Source organism: Planococcus citri, chromosome 3, assembly GCF_950023065.1.
Source record: "Planococcus citri chromosome 3, ihPlaCitr1.1, whole genome shotgun sequence".
Taxonomy (NCBI): domain Eukaryota; kingdom Metazoa; phylum Arthropoda; class Insecta; order Hemiptera; family Pseudococcidae; genus Planococcus; species Planococcus citri.
This window is the reverse complement of record NC_088679.1, coordinates 21373988-21394497: the sequence shown is the minus strand read 5'-3', so window position 1 is coordinate 21394497 and position 20510 is coordinate 21373988. Positions and strand designations below refer to the sequence as shown.

The 20510-nt window shown below is 34.6% G+C and overlaps 2 protein-coding genes across 3 annotated transcripts in view; both read left to right on the top strand.

The window, feature by feature from the left end:
• Nucleotides 1-912: 912 nt before the first annotated feature.
• Nucleotides 913-9820, top strand: LOC135839121 (uncharacterized). Of its 2 annotated transcripts, XR_010557540.1 has the most exons (5): nt 2200-2413; nt 2518-2699; nt 2926-3137; nt 5297-5511; nt 9670-9820. XR_010557540.1 is itself a non-coding variant. In XM_065354998.1 (4 exons), the coding sequence occupies exons 1-4, from the start codon at nt 989-991 to the stop codon at nt 9794-9796; spliced, it is 849 nt and encodes a 282-aa protein (XP_065211070.1). In that variant the 5' UTR covers nt 913-988; the 3' UTR covers nt 9797-9820. The 2 variants fall into 2 exon arrangements, 1 of the variants encoding a protein (XP_065211070.1); XM_065354998.1 differs by lacking the exons at nt 2200-2413; nt 2518-2699 and adding an exon at nt 913-1283.
• Nucleotides 9821-9826: 6 nt separating this feature from the next.
• The window catches only part of LOC135839120 (O-acyltransferase like protein-like), a 33670-nt gene continuing 22986 nt past the window's right edge, over nt 9827-20510 (top strand). The window contains exons 1-6 of the mRNA XM_065354997.1: nt 9827-10038; nt 10145-10299; nt 14957-15125; nt 15502-15695; nt 15779-15920; nt 19088-19277. Coding sequence (XP_065211069.1) covers nt 10244-10299; nt 14957-15125; nt 15502-15695; nt 15779-15920; nt 19088-19277 — 751 coding nt within the window. The 5' untranslated portion in view covers nt 9827-10038; nt 10145-10243. The remainder of the gene's footprint in view (nt 10039-10144; nt 10300-14956; nt 15126-15501; nt 15696-15778; nt 15921-19087; nt 19278-20510) is intronic.

Below are 20510 nucleotides of genomic sequence, written 5' to 3'. Positions count from 1 at the left end.
TTATCGTTTTTGGCGGGTTCATCGGGGTAAATAAAAAGGCAAGCCGAAGGACACCAATTTTTTTAAATATCAAATTTTCAGAGATAAGTACGATCAGAACGAGCCATTGCGTAGGTTTTGAAAATAACATTGCGGGGTAACATTTCTATGAGAATAGTGAACCAGTGCAGCCCTCACCAGAAAAAAATGTTGGATTGGGAAGCTACCAAAAATAATTGAAAATTCCTCTAAAATTTGCGCAAAAAGACGTGTGTGACAGTTTTCAAATGTGAAATGTGAGCTTCCTATGGACTTATTCCAATTGCAATTTGCACAATAATGGACCTTCGTGTTCTATGATAATGAGAATGTGTCAATTTTTCCCCAAAAAAATGAAGTTCATGACACTTTATAACATTCATTTTCAAAAACATGGCGTGTGACAGCCAAGTCGAAGGACATTTGGGGTATAAAATCGAATGTACACCAATGAAAGGAGGGGCTAAAAATCTCAATACCATATGTGAAATGTGTGGGGGGATGATCCTTGAATGGACCAAAAAAAAAAAAAAATTTTATGCTAAAACCTTTGAGAAATTTGCCATGTACACGATTTTTACCTTTTTCTGAGAATTACCCAGTTGTTGATATTATTCTCACGCAAAATAGTTTTATGACGCTAATATTATTAATTTACAAAGAATTAATCGTAAATGCATTTTTTCGTCCTATTTAAAAACAATTTTTTCCCAACAAATTGCCAATTAGGTACCTATATGTGATTGAATATTCACATTAAACTACGTGATTTTCTGTAGGAGCGAAACATTATTTTTTATGATCGGAGTAGATATATGTTTTAAATCAAGAGTATTTCTTTTCATTGTTTCAGTGCTTATAAATATGGGTTTCTTATAATTCTATGTAGTTAACAATACAGTTCCTAAACTAAACCAATAGATTTGGGATGTCGATAAGATTTCTGTGCTGAGTGATAAGGTGTACTTAAATGATAAATCTTCGAATAGTTTTAGTTTACTTTCTTGTAGCTGATTGGTGGTTTTGCGAAGCGGCGGCACTTGAAAATGGAACAAAAAACTTCACAAGTGAAAATAATATTGGAAATGAAAGTTTTGGAAACGGTGGATTTGAATCAGTATTGCCTCGAAGAAAATGGATTTCGGAGTTGTTCTACGAGGCACGAACGGCCTTTAGATTGAATTCTGAAGTGAATGCCGAATGCAAAAGAGATTTCGATTTGTTCAAGTTACACCTTGGAAATCAGTCAACGTGGGCTGTCAAAAGTGAGTACCTACCATATCCACCAAGTATTCTGCCTGCATCTACAATTTCAAGTATTCACGTGTTAAAAGAAAAAAAAACCGTACGAGGGAACATTTCGAGGTGTCCGTCTCCGATTTGGACGGCCGGATCGCGATTCTTAGAAAGGGCATGGACTGAAACCCCCATAACCAAAATTTCAGCCAGGGCTGTAAGAGTATTAGATTTCATACTCCAAAAAAAAACTCTGCTCTGCTCCCAACGTTGAACCTACTCTACTCTTAGAGTGCTCCGTACTCTTTTGAGCATTCCATTTACTTGAACAACGCATACTCTGCTCTTACTCGATCTCCAGTCTTATTCATTCTCCGACTCCTACTCCATACTCTCAGGTACCTACTCCTTCGTTTTCTTTGAAATTACTTCAAAAACACCTAATTTTAGAGAAAATATCAAAACTATCACCTTTAATAACCATTGAAAAATGTAAAATATCACTCGTTTCTAAAAAAAAAAGCAAGGGTACGCAGCAAGTAGCATTGAAAACTTTTCTACTCTTACTTTTGAAAATGGATTTTCAAAGAGTGCTCTTTTAGAGCTCTTCAAATCTACAAACAGGCCGCGCTCTTACTCTCACTCTGCTCTTGTGAAAAATATCAAAAAATGTACTCATTCCTACTATTTACTCCTAATCTTACTCAACGATTTGAATTTCTAAGCCTCCCTGATCCATTGACTGTGAGATTGGATACTATGTACTTAGTCCTTTGCCAAGCACTTGATGATTGGCAGATCGAAAAAATTTGGATTCGAGTGCTGGTTGTACAGTCTAGAAGCAGCAATTTCTTCAAATCTTGAAATTTTCAAAAAAATCTTGCGAACGGGAAATTTTTAATTTTTAAATTTTTTTTCGTGTGAGTAGGTATGGTACCTCTACCTATAACAATAAGCAAAAATGTTGGTTAAAATAACGCCTTTGAAGTGTCCGCCTAGAAAGCGGCCTAAATGTGGATGAAATCGTTGAACAGCTGATCGAATATACATTATAGGTCAAGGTCACAACTCGATCTTTAATCTCCAATCCTTCTGGAGAAATCTGAAATGCGCAGGAGGCTCCAGAATGGCTCCTAATTGTGAAATCTTGATTCGAAGGGTTGGTATTAGTTTGAGGACTAATTATCGACATTTTGAATGAATAAACCAACACTCATTTAAAAAAAAATGAATTGCCCTAATTCATTAAATTTGGATTTTCAGAATCGAAAAATCAACTTGGGCAGCTAAAATTTTGGTTATGATGGTTTCAGACCCAGTTCTTTCAAAAAATTGTGGTCCTGTTCGAATTGTAGGGGGACAAACCGGACATCTCGAGGTTTCCCTTCTTAGTAGATTAGATAGCGTATAAGGTTTGATGCTTGGAATAAAATAACAAACATAAGGTAGGTAATTTAAATTTAGGCACAAGAATATCTACCTATTTCAATTGTCAATTAAGGTATTCCACGGCAGAAGAAAACAATACTACTTAGCGATAGCATACGCATAACACCATAAAAATATTCGTATATTCTTGAAACATTGGAGCGACCAAAAATATGAAAATTGCTTCTTCTGGCAAGTACATACTAATCATACTAAATATGGTATTGTTGATGTATTTTTCAGTGCTGGAATCATCAGAGTGGCCATTAGTTGGTATTCTCTATGGTTTAGTCAATCATATGGGAAATTACGACGAATGTTTGTCTATTTCATCTTATGGTATTGATGGACAGTACTGTTTAGTTGAAGCCATGTATAACTATCCAGATGCATTACATAGTGAAGTCGTCGAGAATCCTGACGAGAAAATTTCGTCGTGGGAAGTTGTAAGCATGGTAAGCGAGTGAAAATAAGTGGGCATATATAATCATAGACATTTTAGTTGAATGAACTACTAGTCCTTCACGAAAAACGAACGTTTTTTGTCGCATGCTGTTAACAAAATAGCTGAGTATGAGGCATGCACAGTTGTGTACTTCCACCACTACATACGCAACACAAGTCCTTGTGTCATGATGAGTTGCGTGTGTAGTGGTGGAAGTACACAACTGCGCATGCCCAGGGCTGTAAGGTAATTCATGTTGGTAAATTATGGCGGTATTTTACCGTATTTTAATTTTACCAAAAGTTTATTATCGTATTTTACCATAGCCAAATTGAACACTTTTTTCCCATCTTTCCTTCATAAATTTCCAAATTTCCATGGAAATTTATGATTTGAAAGTTACCAAAAATTTTCCCCATATAAATTTCCAAAAAATGTCCATGGAAAATTTCCTATAATCTCTAATAACACCTAAAACAGATGAAAATTTGCTTCAGAGGCAGGTCAGAAGTTCAGAACTTCGAAGTCAAACTACAAAATAACTCTTCATATCCAAATTAGTAAAATACCATAAATACCGTAAAATACCGTATTTTACCGCCGTATTTTACCAGCGAATAAATTACGGTAATTTAACAGCCCTGCGCATGCCTCATACTCAGCTATTTTTCAACAGCATGCGACAAATCCGTTGATTTAAACTAGCAGTCCATATAACTAAAATGCCTATGGGTATAATAGGTAGGTATGTACCTAGCACCTACTACTTATTACCTATATTGAAAAAAATGTCATCTGTTCACGATTTTAAAAAGAAATAGGTGGGTATAATTCTCAAAAAAAGTTAAAAATCGTGTGCATGACAAATTTCTTAAGGTTTTATAGCATGATTTTTTTTTTTTTGGTCCATTCAAGGATCATCCCCCCACACATTTCACATATGGTATTGAGATTTTTAGCCCCTCCTTTCATTGGTGTACATTCGATTTTATTCCCCAAATATCCTTCGACTTGTCTGTCACACGCCATGTTTTTAAAAATGAATGTTAAGTATAAAGTGTCATGAACTTCATTTTTTTTTTTTTAGGAAAAATTGACACAATATTCTTATTATCATAGAACACGAAGGTCCATACTGTGCAAATTGCAATTGCAATAAGTCCATAGGAAGCTCACATTTCACATTTTAAAACTGTCACACACGTCTTTTTGCGCAAATTTTAGAGCAATTATTTTCAATTATTTTTGGTAGCTTCCCAATCCAACATTTTTTTTCTGGTGAGTGGCTGCACTGGTTCACTGTTCTCATAGAAATGTTACCCCGCAATGTTATTTTCAAAACCTACGCAATGGCTCGTTCTGAATTCTGATCGTACTTATCTCTGAAAATTTGATATTTAGAAAAATTGGTGTCCTTCGGCTTGCCTTTTTATTTACCCCGATGAACCCGCCAAAAACGATAATAATTGAGAAAGGGAAGTTATTCTACATGATAAGTACACATTTATTACGTGTTAAAAATCGAATAATATCCAGTAAGTAAGGCTATAGAAACGAAATAACGTTGAGATTGTCCTTCGGCTTGCCCAGCGCCCATTTGTCCTTTGACTTGGCCAAATTTCAGACGACATATTACACGATAATACAGGCAAAATTTGACATTTTCTCCCTCCCCACGCCTCACCTCTACCCCTACCAAAAAAATAAGTCCAGATTCGAACTCTGCGGCCTGAAAAACATGAATCGACATCTTACAAGATAATATAAGCAAAATTTGACATTTTCCCCCTCCCCACGCCTCACCCTCCACCTCTACACAAAAAATAACTCCAGATTCAAATTCTACAACCTCGAAAACATATCAATCGACATACCTATTACACATCGATGAGGGTAGAATCCTAATTATCGCCTTTTTAGGTGGGGTCAGGGCTCACAGGGGGAGATTGAATTAAGGCCAATACTAGAAAAGAGATCTGGGGCACCTACACAAATGATTCCCACTTGAAATTTTCCAAAAAAATGATTTTTGTTTCTCAAAATTATGAACATCAAAATTGACCTTTTTTTCGAGAATTACCCAGGTACGTAGGTACTATTATTTCATTTAAAAATCTCATACCTTATTGACCTACCTAACTACCTAATTCAAATTAATTTGTCCATTAGTACGGAAAAAATCCAGTCAGAATAAACAGAAAAAAGTTGAGGTTCGCCGTCTGCATACCATCATCTTGTACTCCAACTGACTTGAAAATTTCTCTCAATCACACATTGCATCCAATATTCAACGCTCACGAGCTCAATATAACAATTGACGTGGACCCTGTGCTTTGTAAAATACGCGACAAACCTGCTCGCCCCTTGGGATACTACATCGTTCGGTCAGCAAGAATATATCTACTTCTATGAGAACATATTTTCATTCACTGAAAGTATACCTACCAAGCTGCATATTTTTAATGATAGGTAACCATTTTTCACAGGTTCGGTGAAGTATCTGCTCGTAAACAGACGTGTTTTGCGTGTTGTGCTCTCTAACGTTAAGGTTATTCGGTTTTACAATAGTGTTATCAATTGTGGGATAAATCACAAACAAGTGCGAACAGTGTTAGTGTTTGTATTCGCATTCGTACATACAAGTACGTATAACCAGCCATGGATGAAGAATTTATGCAGAAATTTAATAGCTTAATCGAGTCTGTCAATACAATTAAAACTACAGTATCAAATTCGGACTTAAAAATGGATTCAGTGTTGTCTCAGGTAGCCGATATCAAACAAGAAAATCTGGAGTTAAAGGATAAGATGGAAAAACTTTCGTCGGAAAACCAAGATTTACACAGGCGAGTAACTGACTTAGAACAATATAGTCGTAAAGAAAACATTATAATTAATGGCATCCCATCTAATAAAGAAGAAAATATTACGAGCATGGTTATACAAGTAGCTGAAGCTTTAAATGTGCCGTTATGCGATTATGATATCAGTGTTGCACATCGCCTGCCATGTAGCCACGGGAAAATACCACCTATTATTGCTAGACTGAATAATCGCTCGAAAAAATCGCTGCTGATAAGGAATTCTAAACGAATGAGGCTGAATGGTGCAGCATTAAACCTTGATCCAGCTGTTCCAATATTTATCAACGAACATTTAACCACCACCACCATGTCTTTATTTCGCAAAGCCCTCGACCTAAAGAAAGAAGGTATCATCACACAGGCTTGGGTAATAGAAGGAAAGGTGTACATCCGTGAGGAAGAAGATGGCATAGCTCGAAAAATCAACGACGAATCCGAGCTTACTTATGAAGTAATCCAAAATCAAGATAATCACTCAGAAAAGTCAGAGGGGTCATCGTCTCAAAAGGAACCAGCTGCAGCAAAGAAACAACCTAGAAGAGAAGTCAAAACCCTATCCCAGCTTGGACAACGTGTTTCAAACAGAAGAGGGAGGGGTAGCAACTCTAGGAACAGGTCGGGCAGATAGTCTCCGGACTCCGATTGCCCAGGAAAGTCTGGTCAACGTGGGCAATTTGGACCGAATAAATTCCGCCAAATACGTCAGTCAAAAAGCTACAAATGTATAGAGTATGCCTGTGTCGCCAGTTTTAATGCAAGATCATTAAAAGATGATCAGAGAATACTAGATTTGATCGATGCACAGATTCAGAACAAAATTGAAATCTTGGGTGTGGCAGAAGTAAAAAGGATGGGGGAAAAAATTATAAAAACAAAAGAAGGATACCTATTTTGTTATAGAGGAGACATCCCAGGTCAGAGGGGAGTGGGCTTTTTAATAAATCCAGAGTGGTCTAAAAAACTTATAAAATTCAAAGCACCTTCGGATAGAATTGCCATAGCGGAGTTTGACCTGGGTGAGAAGAACAGTCTCTCTCTGATCCAGGTGTATGCCCCAACAGCAGCATCAGAATTGGAGGAAATCGAGGAGTTCTATAACATACTCTCTGAGTGTTTAGATACTTATAAAAGCAACGCCAAAAGCCTTACAATAGTTATGGGGGATTTTAATAGCAAAATCGGACAAAGAGAAATAGGGGAGGATAAGGTTATTGGTCCTTACAATTATGGTACAAGGAATGAAAGAGGAGAAAAGCTAATCCAATTCTGTCACGAACATCAACTAAAAATAACAAACACTTGGTTTAAAAAGAGAAAAGGGAAAAAATGGACCTGGATCTCCCCAAATTTGGAAACAAAAAACCAAATTGACTATATTTTAACCCATCAGAATGAAAAATCAATCAAAAATTTTGATGTGATCAAAAAGTTTAGTTTTTTCTCAGACCATAGACCTATAAAATGTGAATTTGATACAAACTGGCGGCACAGACACAGATACAAAAAGAGACAAATTGAATCTAAAACAAAGTTGGAAATAGCTGATCATAAGAAGTACCAGTTGGAGCTTAGTAAAATGATAGAATCAACTGGCGTTGAGAGGCTCTTAGGAGAGGGTTCTGTAGATGGGATTGATGATTGGTTGGAGGATAAACTGGTTAAATCGGGTTTAATGGTAAGCAATCTCCACTGTACTGGGGGGGAAAGGAAGGTAACAGAGCTGGGAGTTGATCTAAAAAATTTGATAAAAAAGAGGGATAAACTGAGGTATAAAAAAGCTAAAACAGCAATTGACAAAGTAGAACTGAACGTACTGTGTAAATTAGTTAGGAGACATTTGAGGGAAAAAAATAAAGAAAAGGAACATAATCTAATTACGAAAATTTTAGAGTCTTCAAAAAGCACAAAAAAAATAAACAAGGTGAGATCACTTGGGACCCAATGGATTACATATATGTGTGACCAGGAAGGTAATAGAAAATACTCCAGAAAAGAAATAAATGAAGTGGCTACCAAATTTTACAAAGAAATTTACGATTCATCAAATAACAACATAACGATTCTAGAAACTGACCATCTGGAAACACCAGCTCCTTTCCTCAGCTCAGAGGTGGAGGAGGTATTAACAAACTTGAAAAACAACAAGGCCTCTGGGATTGATAATATCACGAACGAACATTTAAAATTTGGGAAGGGACCAATACTGATAGGCTTTTTGACAAAATTCTTTAATAAAATTCTTTATACTCAAACAATTCCAAAAAAATGGAAAGAATCAGAGATCATCTTAATTTACAAAAAAGGGGATAAGCACAAAATTGACAATTATCGACCAATAAGTTTGAGCCCCACTTTGGCCAAAGTTTTCTCAAAACTACTGGAGAATCGCATCAGGGGGGCTCTTCTACAGCAACAACCCTGTGAACAAGCGGGCTTTCGGAAGGGCTTCTCAACGTCGGATCATCTTTTCACGATCAACCAACTGATGGAAAAAGGTGCAGAATATCAAACAAGCCTCCACCTCGCCTTTATTGACTTCAGAAAAGCCTTTGACTCCTTGGAACACCAGTTTTTGATAAATGCCATTAAAAATCAAGGTATACATCCTATCTATGTTAAATTAATTCAAGAAATGTACACACAATTGAAAGCAAAAATTAAGACTGATATAATGGGTGATTTATTTGACATTAAAAAAGGAGTAAAACAGGGGGACCCTCTATCTCCCATTCTATTCAGTGCAGCTCTGGAACAAATCTTTAGGAATCTATCTTGGGAAGGTATGGGGGTCAAAATTAATGGGGTATTTCTAAATAATTTACGATTTGCGGATGATATAGTCTTAGTTTCTGAAAAGCCTGAAGAGTTGATTATAATGTTATCGGACCTAGCAAAGACAAGTAGGGAGGCAGGGTTGATGATTAACTTTGGAAAAACAAAAATTATGTCCAAATGCACTTCCCTGGAAGAAGTTAAAATTGAGGGACAACATATTGAAAAAGTTGATGAAATTGTTTACCTCGGCCAAGTCATATCATTAGAAAACAGTATGGAAAAAGAAATCAACAATAGAATAGCAAGGGGTTGGGGTAAATTTTGGTCCTTAAAACATATTCTGAAGGGTCAATTTTCTACAAAAAATAAAAAAGAAATTTTTAACAGCTGTGTTGCACCAACTATAACCTACGGATCTCAGACTTGGACACTCACAAATAGTCTAATCTCAAAACTAAAGACAACACAGAATGCCATGGTCAGGTCAATGCTAGGGGTGTCGAGAAGGGAAAGAATTAGAACATCAGAAATTTATAATAAAATTAGGGGTCTAACTGATATAGTGTTTGATTGTAAAAGAAAAAAGTGGGAATGGGCAGGCCATATTAGTAGGGTAAAGGATGGGAGATGGGGGTACAAACTGTTACACTGGTTCCAGACTGGTATAAGAAGGCCTGGAAGGCAGAAGGCGAGGTGGACGGATGATATCACTGACCTTCTAAAACATAAATTTTTCGAAAGAGTAGCGGATAATCGGGTCGAATGGGCTCGGTTGAAGGAGACTTTTGCTCGACAGGGGGCTTGGCATCGGAGATGAACATTTGTATATGTAACTGTTTACCTGTATATTACGTGCCAATAAAAGTTTTTTGATTTGATTTGATTTTTGAACCATTTTTCTAGGAATTTGTTTGGTGCGATTTTCTTCCTTGTAATTTGCGGTACTTTGTATGATGTTGCAACTTTCACTGGAGTTGAAATGAAAACAGAAGGTGGTATCTATAGGTATTTCATACATGCGCGATTTTAAGTATAATTTTTTTTGTTACCTATGTTACAGGTGAACCGAAAAAATATTTAATAAAAGATATATCTAAATCATTGTCCATAAAAGAAAATTTCGGAAAACTTACAAAATACAGTTTGCAATATCAACAACTAACAGGAATACATTTTGTAAAAGTCTTGAATGTGATTACGGTAGTTATAGGCCATCGCCTAACAGTCGCCGCCTTTTCATTTCCTTTATCAGATGCGTTTCTTGGGGAACAAGTAAGTACCTACCTACATGCAAATGGCGTCTTATAGCATGAAATTGCATTGCAAACTTGTGAAGAAATCCGCCCAAGTTCAGTCATCTAATGAGCTATTTTTGCAGCAATTTAGCAAAGCAGCCGTACTACTTTCCCGGCCCGATATTCTGAATGTATTTTTTCTGATAAGTGGGTTTTTAACTTTTCATCTGGGATTTTCTTATATGTTGAAAGAAGGAATAGCTTTTCTATTCACCAGCATCGCATACAGGTGGACAAGGTGAGAAAGTGTTTGAACAAACTTGTTACCTCCTTGAAAAAAAAAAATTTCACTTCGCAGAGAAAATAATCGTATCTCCTATCTATGTACATACAGAGTGTTCAGTGAGAGATCACTGAAATTTCCGATTTGGATACAACCGGGTACTACTAAAAAAAGTTAGGTCAAGATGTTGCCTATTTTTAAAAAGGGGGAAATCGCATTCTTTAAAACCAACGGAAAAAATTCATTTTCGAACCTTGGGAGTAAGTACCTAAGTACTATGTGGTATAGGTTTTGGTTGTGGGAATTACAGAAGGGGATTTTTTAATAAGATTTGACGTGTAGGAATCGGATAGGTAAATAAAATAGGAAATACATGGGAATTTCAGGGAAGTAGGATCGTTACTCGTTTCTCATATTCAAAAATCTGGCGAATATTTACAGAGATTGTTATCAACCTATCTATAATCGAAAAATAAAAGGTTTGGAAAAATATCCCTTTTTGAGAAGTTACAAAATTCTAATTAATACAAATAGAAACACTATAATTATTGAATTAAGATTGAAAATTGAATATTCTAAACCATTCGATCAATTCATTCATCACTTTGATTCTGAAATTCTAACTTGGTGAGTTCATACTTACATGAACTACATTAATTATTTAATGAGATCTTTACCTTGACCTATATGATAAATTATTTGAGACTCCAGTCATGTACCTTGACTATATTGTAGATCATTGAGGAAGAGAAATTCACACCATTATGCCACAGAAGATGAACAAGTCATCTCTGGGCCGGCATACCAGACTCTATACCACAATTTACTCCATTTTAACACTCATATTCGAATAAATAAATTCAAAATTCATAACTCGCGAAATAAATGACTGGAAAATTCAATTCAAATTAACCCATTATAATCTCATCGAAATATTACAATTGAAACATTACAAGAATTGTAAAAAGATACTCGAATACGTGATGTGGAAAACCCGTTCTATTCTAATCAAAAATACATAATAATAACAACTAGTTTAGGTAGGATCCTACCTAAATGTCTGATGCAGTCTTTTTTCCCCACTCTCACGACTTTCAACATCCATCCATAAAAAAACAGACATGACATACAGATTATCTAATCACATATTAGAAGGCAAAATACCCTACCCATACCTATACGTCAACTAAGCTGAACAAAATCACATACTATTAAGTTTATGACTTTTTGCCCAACTTATAAATTGAAAGGGCTATGAATGAATTTTAATTTCAAAAAATCCCAATGAAAAAAATTATTGCGGAAATGAATAGTAAGTGAGTAGGTAATGTCAACCGTTTTAATTTTGGGCACTTTTTCAATGTTTTACAAAAACTGCTTTAAAGTAAGCAATTCAATGGGATGTTCCGTCATCAAGTTGTAAATTTTGAGCTATTTTGTTCATTTTATGTGAATCAGAAAATGTTCAAAATAAGCTCCATTATAGGTACCCTAATTTCGGATTTTTTTTTTACAAAAAAAGAAAGGAAGGAAAATTATGAGATGTAGTAAAATTATTTTTCTAAAAAATACTCTCCAGCAGATCGGAGCACCATCCAGTACAAATGTTTAAAACGAGAAAAAAAATAATTTTTAATGAAATGTCCAAATTAGTAGGTAAATTAGGTCTTTCAGTATTGATAATAATATTCTAGTGATAAGTAGGTAACTACTGAATTATTTCTTATCAATTGAAATGTATTTTGAATGTCAAATTATGGTTTAAAATGTTTCACTAGCTTAAGGGTCATCCAGGGACAAAACTAAGGGCCCTCAGTCATTATGGATAGGTAGTCGGCAAATTTGGGAAAAATTGGTTTAGTCGGCAATTGCCAACTTTGCCAAGATTTGCCGACTTTGCTGAGACTCGACAAAGTTCATAAGTTTTAAAAATTGTTTGTCCTAATAAAGAGACTGAATACAGTTCATCTATTTCTAAATTTTTACATCTGGGAAAAATCTGTTCTATGTAGGTAGAAGTGCTCTCCTAAATTTTAAGAATGTCGAATGTAATTAAAAAACTGACTTTTTGTAAGAAAGTAATAATTAATAATTTACGTATACTAGGTACTTGAATTATGAATTTTCAAAATAAGTACTTCAGCCCTCGCTTCGCTCAGGCGTGTTGTTTTTTTTAATTCAAAATCAAACTAAGTATCTGGAAATCAACTATATACTTATTCAAACTTTTAAAAAATGTTCAAACCCAAAAATAAACTCCTCACACAGAAAAAAAATGTTTTTTTACTTCTCAAAATACAAAATTTTGAGAGCTTTGCCCTCACTTTGTTTGGACATTTTTCCTTTTTTTTGTAGCTGAAATTTCTAAAGAAAAAATCAACCTCCTCCCATGAAAAATCATTGTTCTTTTACTCATAAAAATAAAAATTCTCAAAAGCTTTTGCCCTCGCAACGCTCGGGCCAATTTGTTTGTTTATTTTCATTTTTATAAAAAGAAAAAATTCAAAAATGAACATGCAAATTTTTTATAAGTCATAATAAGCTATGAATATAACCTAATACCCAAATATGTGTTGAGTATGTATATCAATTGGAAAACTTTTCTTCTCATCAGATTTTATTTCACATTAAAAAACTCACTGTTCTAATCAGCAAAATGGTTATTTTTTTGTCATATCAGTCGGCAAATTTTTGGTTGAATACTACCCCCCCCCCCCCCCAAAGAAAATGCCTAGTTTCGTGTCCCTGGGGTCATCAAACCCTCTTCATTTTTCAAGGTAATATTTATTTTATAAATTAAAATAAAATATTTTTATTCGATATTTGTTCGATGTTGCTGAGTGAGTTTTAATTTAGTTTTCGACTTTTCGTCAATCAACGCATCAAAATTCCAAATAAAAATGTACTTTTAAAATTATCGAGTTAGAGAAAAATAGATCATAGGTAATAAAATTTGTTCATTTTTAGACTAACTATTTGTAGTGGGGACTTGAGACTCCAAGTTACTCACCTAGTTGGGAACTTTATGCCCAGGCAGAGGCTACACTGTTTTCACATCAGTGCTCTTTGGTGGATTAGCTCCATAGAGAGGTAGCCGCAGCCACAGATGTCTGCCTCTTGGCAGTTGGATTTATCTTAAAGACGAGGCATCTTTTACAAAGGTCAGTCAACAAATAAGTTTCCCTCGTTCTGAAAATTAGGAAGGGAAATACCTAGGAACTTGAAATTTTCAGGGAATCTTGATACAACCTTTGAGCACCACTCTGCAAAATTTCATTTGGATCCGTTCAGTTGTTCGTTTATAATGAGAGGTTGAAGATGTGGTAGGAGTTTTATAGCGGGTCCGAGTTCAAACTTAAATCGATTTCACGATGGGGGTTGTGCCAAATTTGCGAGGCATAGTGATGCTCTCAACCCTGTTTTTGGTTACCATTGTGTTGAGGAACTTGTTTTCATCATTCTTACACAAATTCTGACTATTCTTTTGACATGCAGCAACTTGAACAGCGAAATTTTGTTTGTGACGCAGCACATTCAAATTTAGAGGTACCGGTACTGAAAATGACTTTCAAAGTTCAATAATGTTTTTTAGGCAGTCAAATATGAAGCATCATGCTCACATATGATGTTTTTGATACTGATATTAAAATTATTGTGTATAATTTCATCAATTTTGGCTGTTGAGTTCGTTTTTGAAACACTAGTTGTGCAACCTACCCTATGATCACTTATCACGCTCGTGCGCTCACCGCTGGATTTCGGCACCACTCACATATTGTTCAAATTAGGACAATTTTTTCTTCATGGAGGATCAGTAGGCATCTGTAAAAATTCATTGACGTATTTTTTTTGAAATTAAATTTTTTTTACTCCTCGTTGAGCCACTTGAACCTCGGACACGCTATAAAACTCCTAGCACATCTTCAAACTCTCATTATAAACGAACTACTGAACGGATCCAAATAAAATTTTGCAGAGTAGTGCTCAAAGGTTGTACACAAGATTCCCTGAAAATTTCAAGTTCCTAGGTGTTTTCCTTCCTAATTTTCTGAACGAGGGAAACTTATTTGTTGACTGACCTTTGTACAATGGATGTCACTGATGTCAGCTCTTATCCAACGCACAGCAGAAATAGCTATCTGGTATAGTTGTATTTGGCATCTGTATGACTATGACAGATGACTTGTATGTGCACTACTGGCAATATACGTTGAGCAGTACCTACACCTTGTGTCTTCTTATTGAGTATATTGACATAATTTCACTTTGGTTGGGTGAATACATAAGGCAAAGCCTGCTCAGTCCCCGATTCTAGTGGTTCCCCCTTGGGAGTTAAGACGCGTAGTGGGAACCCAGGCATCACCATATTTTTTTGAAATTAAAATTTATTCATAGCCCCTTCAAATTGCACGTTAGGCATTAAGTCATAATATGTGACTTTGTTTAGTTTTTAATGTCATATAGGTATCTGTACTTACTTACTCACTCTTGAGGTCAAAAATGAATTTTGATCGTTAGTTTCAAAGAATGCAATTTGCCCCTTCAAATTTTAAGATAGGCAACACTTTCACATAACATTGCTCCTAGTGGTACCCGGTTCTATCCTAATCTGAAGTTCCAGTATAAGTAATTTTTTATGTTAGCATAATTTTTGATAAATATTTTCTTCTAGAATGATTCCAACATTTGCTTTGATGGCGTTGTATGCGATTTATATGATCCCATATGTGGGAGATGGTCCGTTATGGAATTACAGATCAATGACCGAAGTTAACAATTGCAGGGAAAGCTGGTGGACTACCGTATTCTTCATTAGTAATTTTGTCAAACCTGACAAATCAGTAAGTAATTAATTAATAACCATCTGTTAGGTAAAATTTATCAGATTTTGATAGATGGGTTCATGACTGAAAAAGTCGTCGCGTTCTGTGTTAGGTATTCAGTTTAATTTTTTTAAACGCAATAACATTTCGTTAACACAGGTACCTTAGGTCGTATACAAAGAGTAATCATTTCCAACTAACTTGGTTCAACTCGTAAATTTGATACTGCAACTTTTTTCATGTTTAAATTTTGATTTTTTTTTTAAATGACAACCATCAATGTGTTTTTTGGGAGATGACGCATTTCGTTTTTAATGATGGCCGATAGTTTTACAAAAATTTTATTCAGTTTTTATACCATATAATATTGTGTTGCATTGCATGACTTTCCCAGTGTCTTATATTTACCTGGTACATAACGGCTGACATTCAACTAGCCACGATTGGAGGAATTTTATTATACATTTTTACGAAAAATCGAAAAGTTGGTGTTTTTGCGGTGGTACTTACATTTATCTCTGCCATTACGATGACATTCTTCTTTACTTTCACGAAACAGTTACCAGGGATAGTTCGATTTTATTTCGAGTAAGTAACATCTAGCCTACAATAATTATTTTTAACTTAACGAAAAACTTCTGATTTAATTGCGTTTTTTTTTTTTTTTTTAGCCAGACAAGAGATAAATTGAACGATGAAGGCTTTTATTACGTATACATTGCTACGAGTACAAGATGTGGACCTTATTTATTAGGATTTATGACAGCTTATCTACTTGCTATTCTTAGGCAAAAAAAAATCAAGTTTACACATGTAAGTCACGTAATTTACGCAATTAGGTAGCATAGGAAAATATTCTACTTTACAGAACAAATCTGCCAGGGGTTGGGTACGAGTATAATTTAGGTACATTTAATAACATTTCTTCAAGCTTATGTACACCAACTGAAATAGGTAGGTACGAGTACGTGGAGAATCCCAAATTGCTTGAGGACGAAACTGTCAACTCACTAAACTTTTTGCACTTGAGTTGAGGTAGGCGATTTTCTGAATAAGTATTTTTTATGAGGATGAACCTCGATGAGAGATGACGAATGACGCAAACCGCAGGGCAGTTCTCAAAGTATGGAGAGATACTCAAAGTTATGTGGCATATATACAAACTCGGCACAAGATAAGTGTAAGCACACCAGGGGGGGGGGGGTCAGTAATGGGTCATTCCACGTCAATTGGACCAAGAAGTGGTACGGTGGGTTCGGCGATTTTTTTGAAATTGTTCCTGTGGAAAGACCTTCCGAAGGGATGACCAATGGCGCAAATCGCAGCCCTCTAGCCCATTTTTAACGGCAGCCAGGGGGTGTCAAAGTTTTCAGTGAACCTAAAATATCATCCATTTCAGCAGTGGATTGCTCGATAACCGCGATACCTACCGAAATGGAACTTTTCCCAATAGTTAGGGGTTTTGAAAGGACTTTTGGTGATATCATAAAAATCAGTGTTGCCACTTTTTTTCGTACAAAAAATTAGCTCAAAAAGTTTCAAAACGTAGTTTTCATATCGTTCCGACTCTCAAAAATTCTGAAAAAAATATATTATGGACAACTGTTCATGCTGAACAACATATTAAAAAATTGGGATGGTAACTTGTAACAAAGTCGATTTAAAAAAATTCAAACTTTGCGAAAAAATGCGATTTTTTGATTTAAAACATGAAAAAAAGTTTTGATTGGTAAAGTTGACCCATTTGACCCCTATTTTTAAGTATCTGTTGAAAAAGTTGAAAAAACCCCTTCACTCGGTGAAATTAACTCATCACAAAAAAATCAAAATTCGAAAAAATTCAATTTTCAATTTCAAACATCAAAAAAAGTTTAAATTTATTCAGTTGTCTTATTTTGAACACTTTCTGACGTATTTCATGAAAAAGTTGATAAAATCTCACTCACAGCAAAAAAAATAAAATTTGCTTTTTTTTGAATTTTTTTGAATTCTGATTTTTTTGTGATGAGTTAATTTCACCGAGTGAAGGGGTTTTTTCAACTTTTTCAACAGATACTTAAAAATAGGGGTCAAATGGGTCAACTTCACCTATCAAAACTTTTTTTCATATTTTAAATCAAAAAATTGCATTTTATCGCAAAGTTTAAATTTTTTTAAATCGACTTTGTTACAAGTTACCATCCCAATTTTTTAATATGTTGTTCAGCATGAACAGTTGTCCATAATATATTTTTTTTAGAATTTTTGAGAGTCGGAACGATATGAAAACTACGTTTCGAAACTTTTTGAGCTAATTTTTTGTACGAAAAAAAGTGGCAACACTGATTTTTATGATATCACCAAAAAGCCTTTCAAAACCCCTAACTATTGGGAAAAGTTCCATTTCGGTAGGTATCGCGGTTATCGAGCAATCCACTGCTGAAATGGATGATATTTTAGGTTCACTGAAAACTTTGACACCCCCTGGCTGCCGTTAGAAATGGGCTAGAGGGCTGCGATTTGCGCCATTGGTCATCCCTTCGGAAGGTCTTTCCACAGGAAAAATTTCAAAAAAATCGCCGAACCCACCTACCACTTTTTGGTCCAATTGACGTGGAATGACCCTAATGACAATTACAAACTCGACACATGAGTCTGAGATAAAATGAACGAAAAGATCTTTTCGTTCATATGTCTTCGAAGTTCGAAGACATATATAAATTGGGCACATTCAAAAATAATCTTTATACATAAATTACCTATAGGGGTAACGGCCCAGTTTTTTTACCCTCTCTAGTTTTTTTACCCCCTCTAGTTTTTTACCCCCCCCCCAAGAATTTTCTGAAAAATATGCCACCAAAGTCATGAATCGATTTGAAAACCATATTAACATGTTTTATGCTTCTTTTATAGAACACAATGCCCTTGAAAAGCTGCATTTTCCATTTAATGTTCATGGTTCAGGAGACTTTGAAAAATGTGATGTGAATTTTAGTCGATTTTCTTAACAAAATTTTAAAAAAGTGAGTTTTGATTTTAAGGATGAGTCGCACTAATTTCCATCAAAATGAGTTCATGAGTACCTACATCACTGAATTCTACACACTGTGGTTTATTAGATGAGCTAGTTATTTTTCATCAAAATGTTTTCTAAAAATTTTTTAGAGGGGGTAAAAAAATAGAGAACGAATCAAGCCCGGTTTTCTATTTTTTTTTACCGGGTAAAAAAGTAGAAAATCCATATTAATTTTTGTTCTCTAATTTTTTTACCCGCTCCCCCTAATTTCAGAATTTTTGCTCGCTGACGACCGTTTGAAGGTGTGATATCAATTTTATTCATTTTTGGAGAAGTATTTGAACGTGCGGCTCTGAACTTTTGTAAATAATATTGCCCAAAAAATACATTCTACAGTTGATTACATCAATGTAAACAATCAACCAAAGAAATTGAATAAATGATTGATACCTTCTAACATAGGTTTTCTATGAACGCAAATGAAACAAAAACTGGCACAAAATTGAAGACTTTAAGGTATAGCAGTAACATGAAAATAGAAAATTGGAGCAGGAACTTTCACAGCAATTTTTCACCACCTAATCCGCAAGAAATTTCCAAAAAATAGTTTCTTGTGAAAAACAATGTGTTCATCCGGTGGTCCAGGAATTTTAGAGTCCAAAAATACGTGTATTCACTTTTTTTGTTGAAAATTTGCAGAAATAATCTTTATAAATTCTCAATTTCATTCTCATAAGATCACCAAAATCTGTCATTCTAGATCTACGTAGATTCCATTTTTGCTGATTTTTTCAAATACATTAGGTACCTTTAGCTGCACACGAGTGAATGGATTGTCGAGACTGAACTGAAGGCTTACCGATCCCCCATCTTATAGACACTGGGCATACGCAGGTCTAGTGTCTATACCCCATCTCAATTATTATTTATTACATATTACGATTTGTAGGTACCTAGGTATATTGTATATTGTTTTATTTTGCAGACACAAATGTATTTATTTTCGTTCATATCCATACTGATTAGCGAGGCAGCTATATTTTACGGATCCTCATCTTACACTTTAAATAAAAAATATAGTGCGCTTGAAAACGCTTTATACAGTGCATTATGTTCTACACTAGCAGTGTTAAAGTACGCGATTATTGGACTAGTTTACTTCACGTCGGGATTAGGTGAGTTTAATTGCAATCACCTCACTCCTTAAGTACGAGTAGGTATTTGAGATGAAGTTGATTTTGAATTTCAGTGTTGAAATAAAACCGTTTTTTGTTTTGTTTTAAACAAAATGTTAAGAACAGTTCCATCGATTCGTTGTTTAAAACGCTGTTTGAAACACGTTTTAAACAGAATTTTGAATGAATAGGTAAGCAAAATATAGTCAATAATCAAAAGTCATATTCCACTTGAGTTGAACTACATAGGATAAGCCTAACATTTGAAATTTTAGATTTATGAATCGCAAATTTATCCCTTTTCCTTCTGCTCTAGTAGTTGTTCTAGTTCTATTTTGATTTTTCATGTTTATGTTTATTACATTTTTACTTTTTTTTTCTTTTTGAACCCTTCAAATCAAATCAAATCAAATCAACTTTATTTTTTGCAATAGGCAGCATTGCTGCATTTACAAAGTCGACTTATTTAATAACAAAGATATATTAAAAAATGAATAATAAAATGAAATAATATGAAAATTTAAATGAATGTACCATGTACAGCATTATAGAGGTATAGAAATAGCACAGATACATATTTACATTACTGTCTTCAATAAAGCAATGGAATAAAAAAAAAAAAACAAAAAAACATAATTGCAATAGATCAGAAAAAGTACAATATTGAGATATTTGGTACATTTAAAAAAGATTCTTAGAATTATTTACAACATCACAAAATTATCGATCACACAAAAAAAATTAAAATGAAACAATGATGCTGTATAAATGATCATTACTACTGAGTACTGAAGATGATAAATCAAAAATACAAGTCACTGAAAGTTCAGTTTCAAATGCACTCAGTTATGTAACAGTGTCCATATACTCATCTATTGAATAGAATGCTTTTTTTAGCAGCCATTTTTTCAGAGTTTTAGAAAATAATTTTGTGCAATTGACAACTTTGATTTCATTTGGAATTTTGTTATAAATTTTTGCAGCCATGAAGTCTATACTAACTTAGTGAAATTTAGTCCTGAATTCTGTGCTATGTAGTTGTAAGAGTCAAAACTCTTCTTCATGCTGTGAAGGTCCATTAAATTTTGCTTAACAGTTTTGATTTCAATTTGGGTGGGTAGGGGGAATTTCGTAAGGTAAAGTGGGGTAATTCCGATATGGGGTAATTCCGATAGCAAGCCCTAGCTTTGTTGCAAAACACATTTTGGCACAAATGATGAAGACAGTAGATAG

Excerpts from the sequence above, each read along its gene's own strand:
- LOC135839121 (XM_065354998.1), top strand. The coding sequence starts at position 989 with ATGATAAATCTTCGAATAGTTTTAGTTTACTTTCTTGTAGCTGATTGG. Across the intron at positions 3,138-5,296 it reads CGTGGGAAGTTGTAAGCATG|TACGGAAAAAATCCAGTCAG; the intron begins GTAAGCGAGTGA and ends TTTGTCCATTAG. Across the intron at positions 5,512-9,669 it reads TTGGGATACTACATCGTTCG|GAATTTGTTTGGTGCGATTT; the intron begins GTCAGCAAGAAT and ends CCATTTTTCTAG.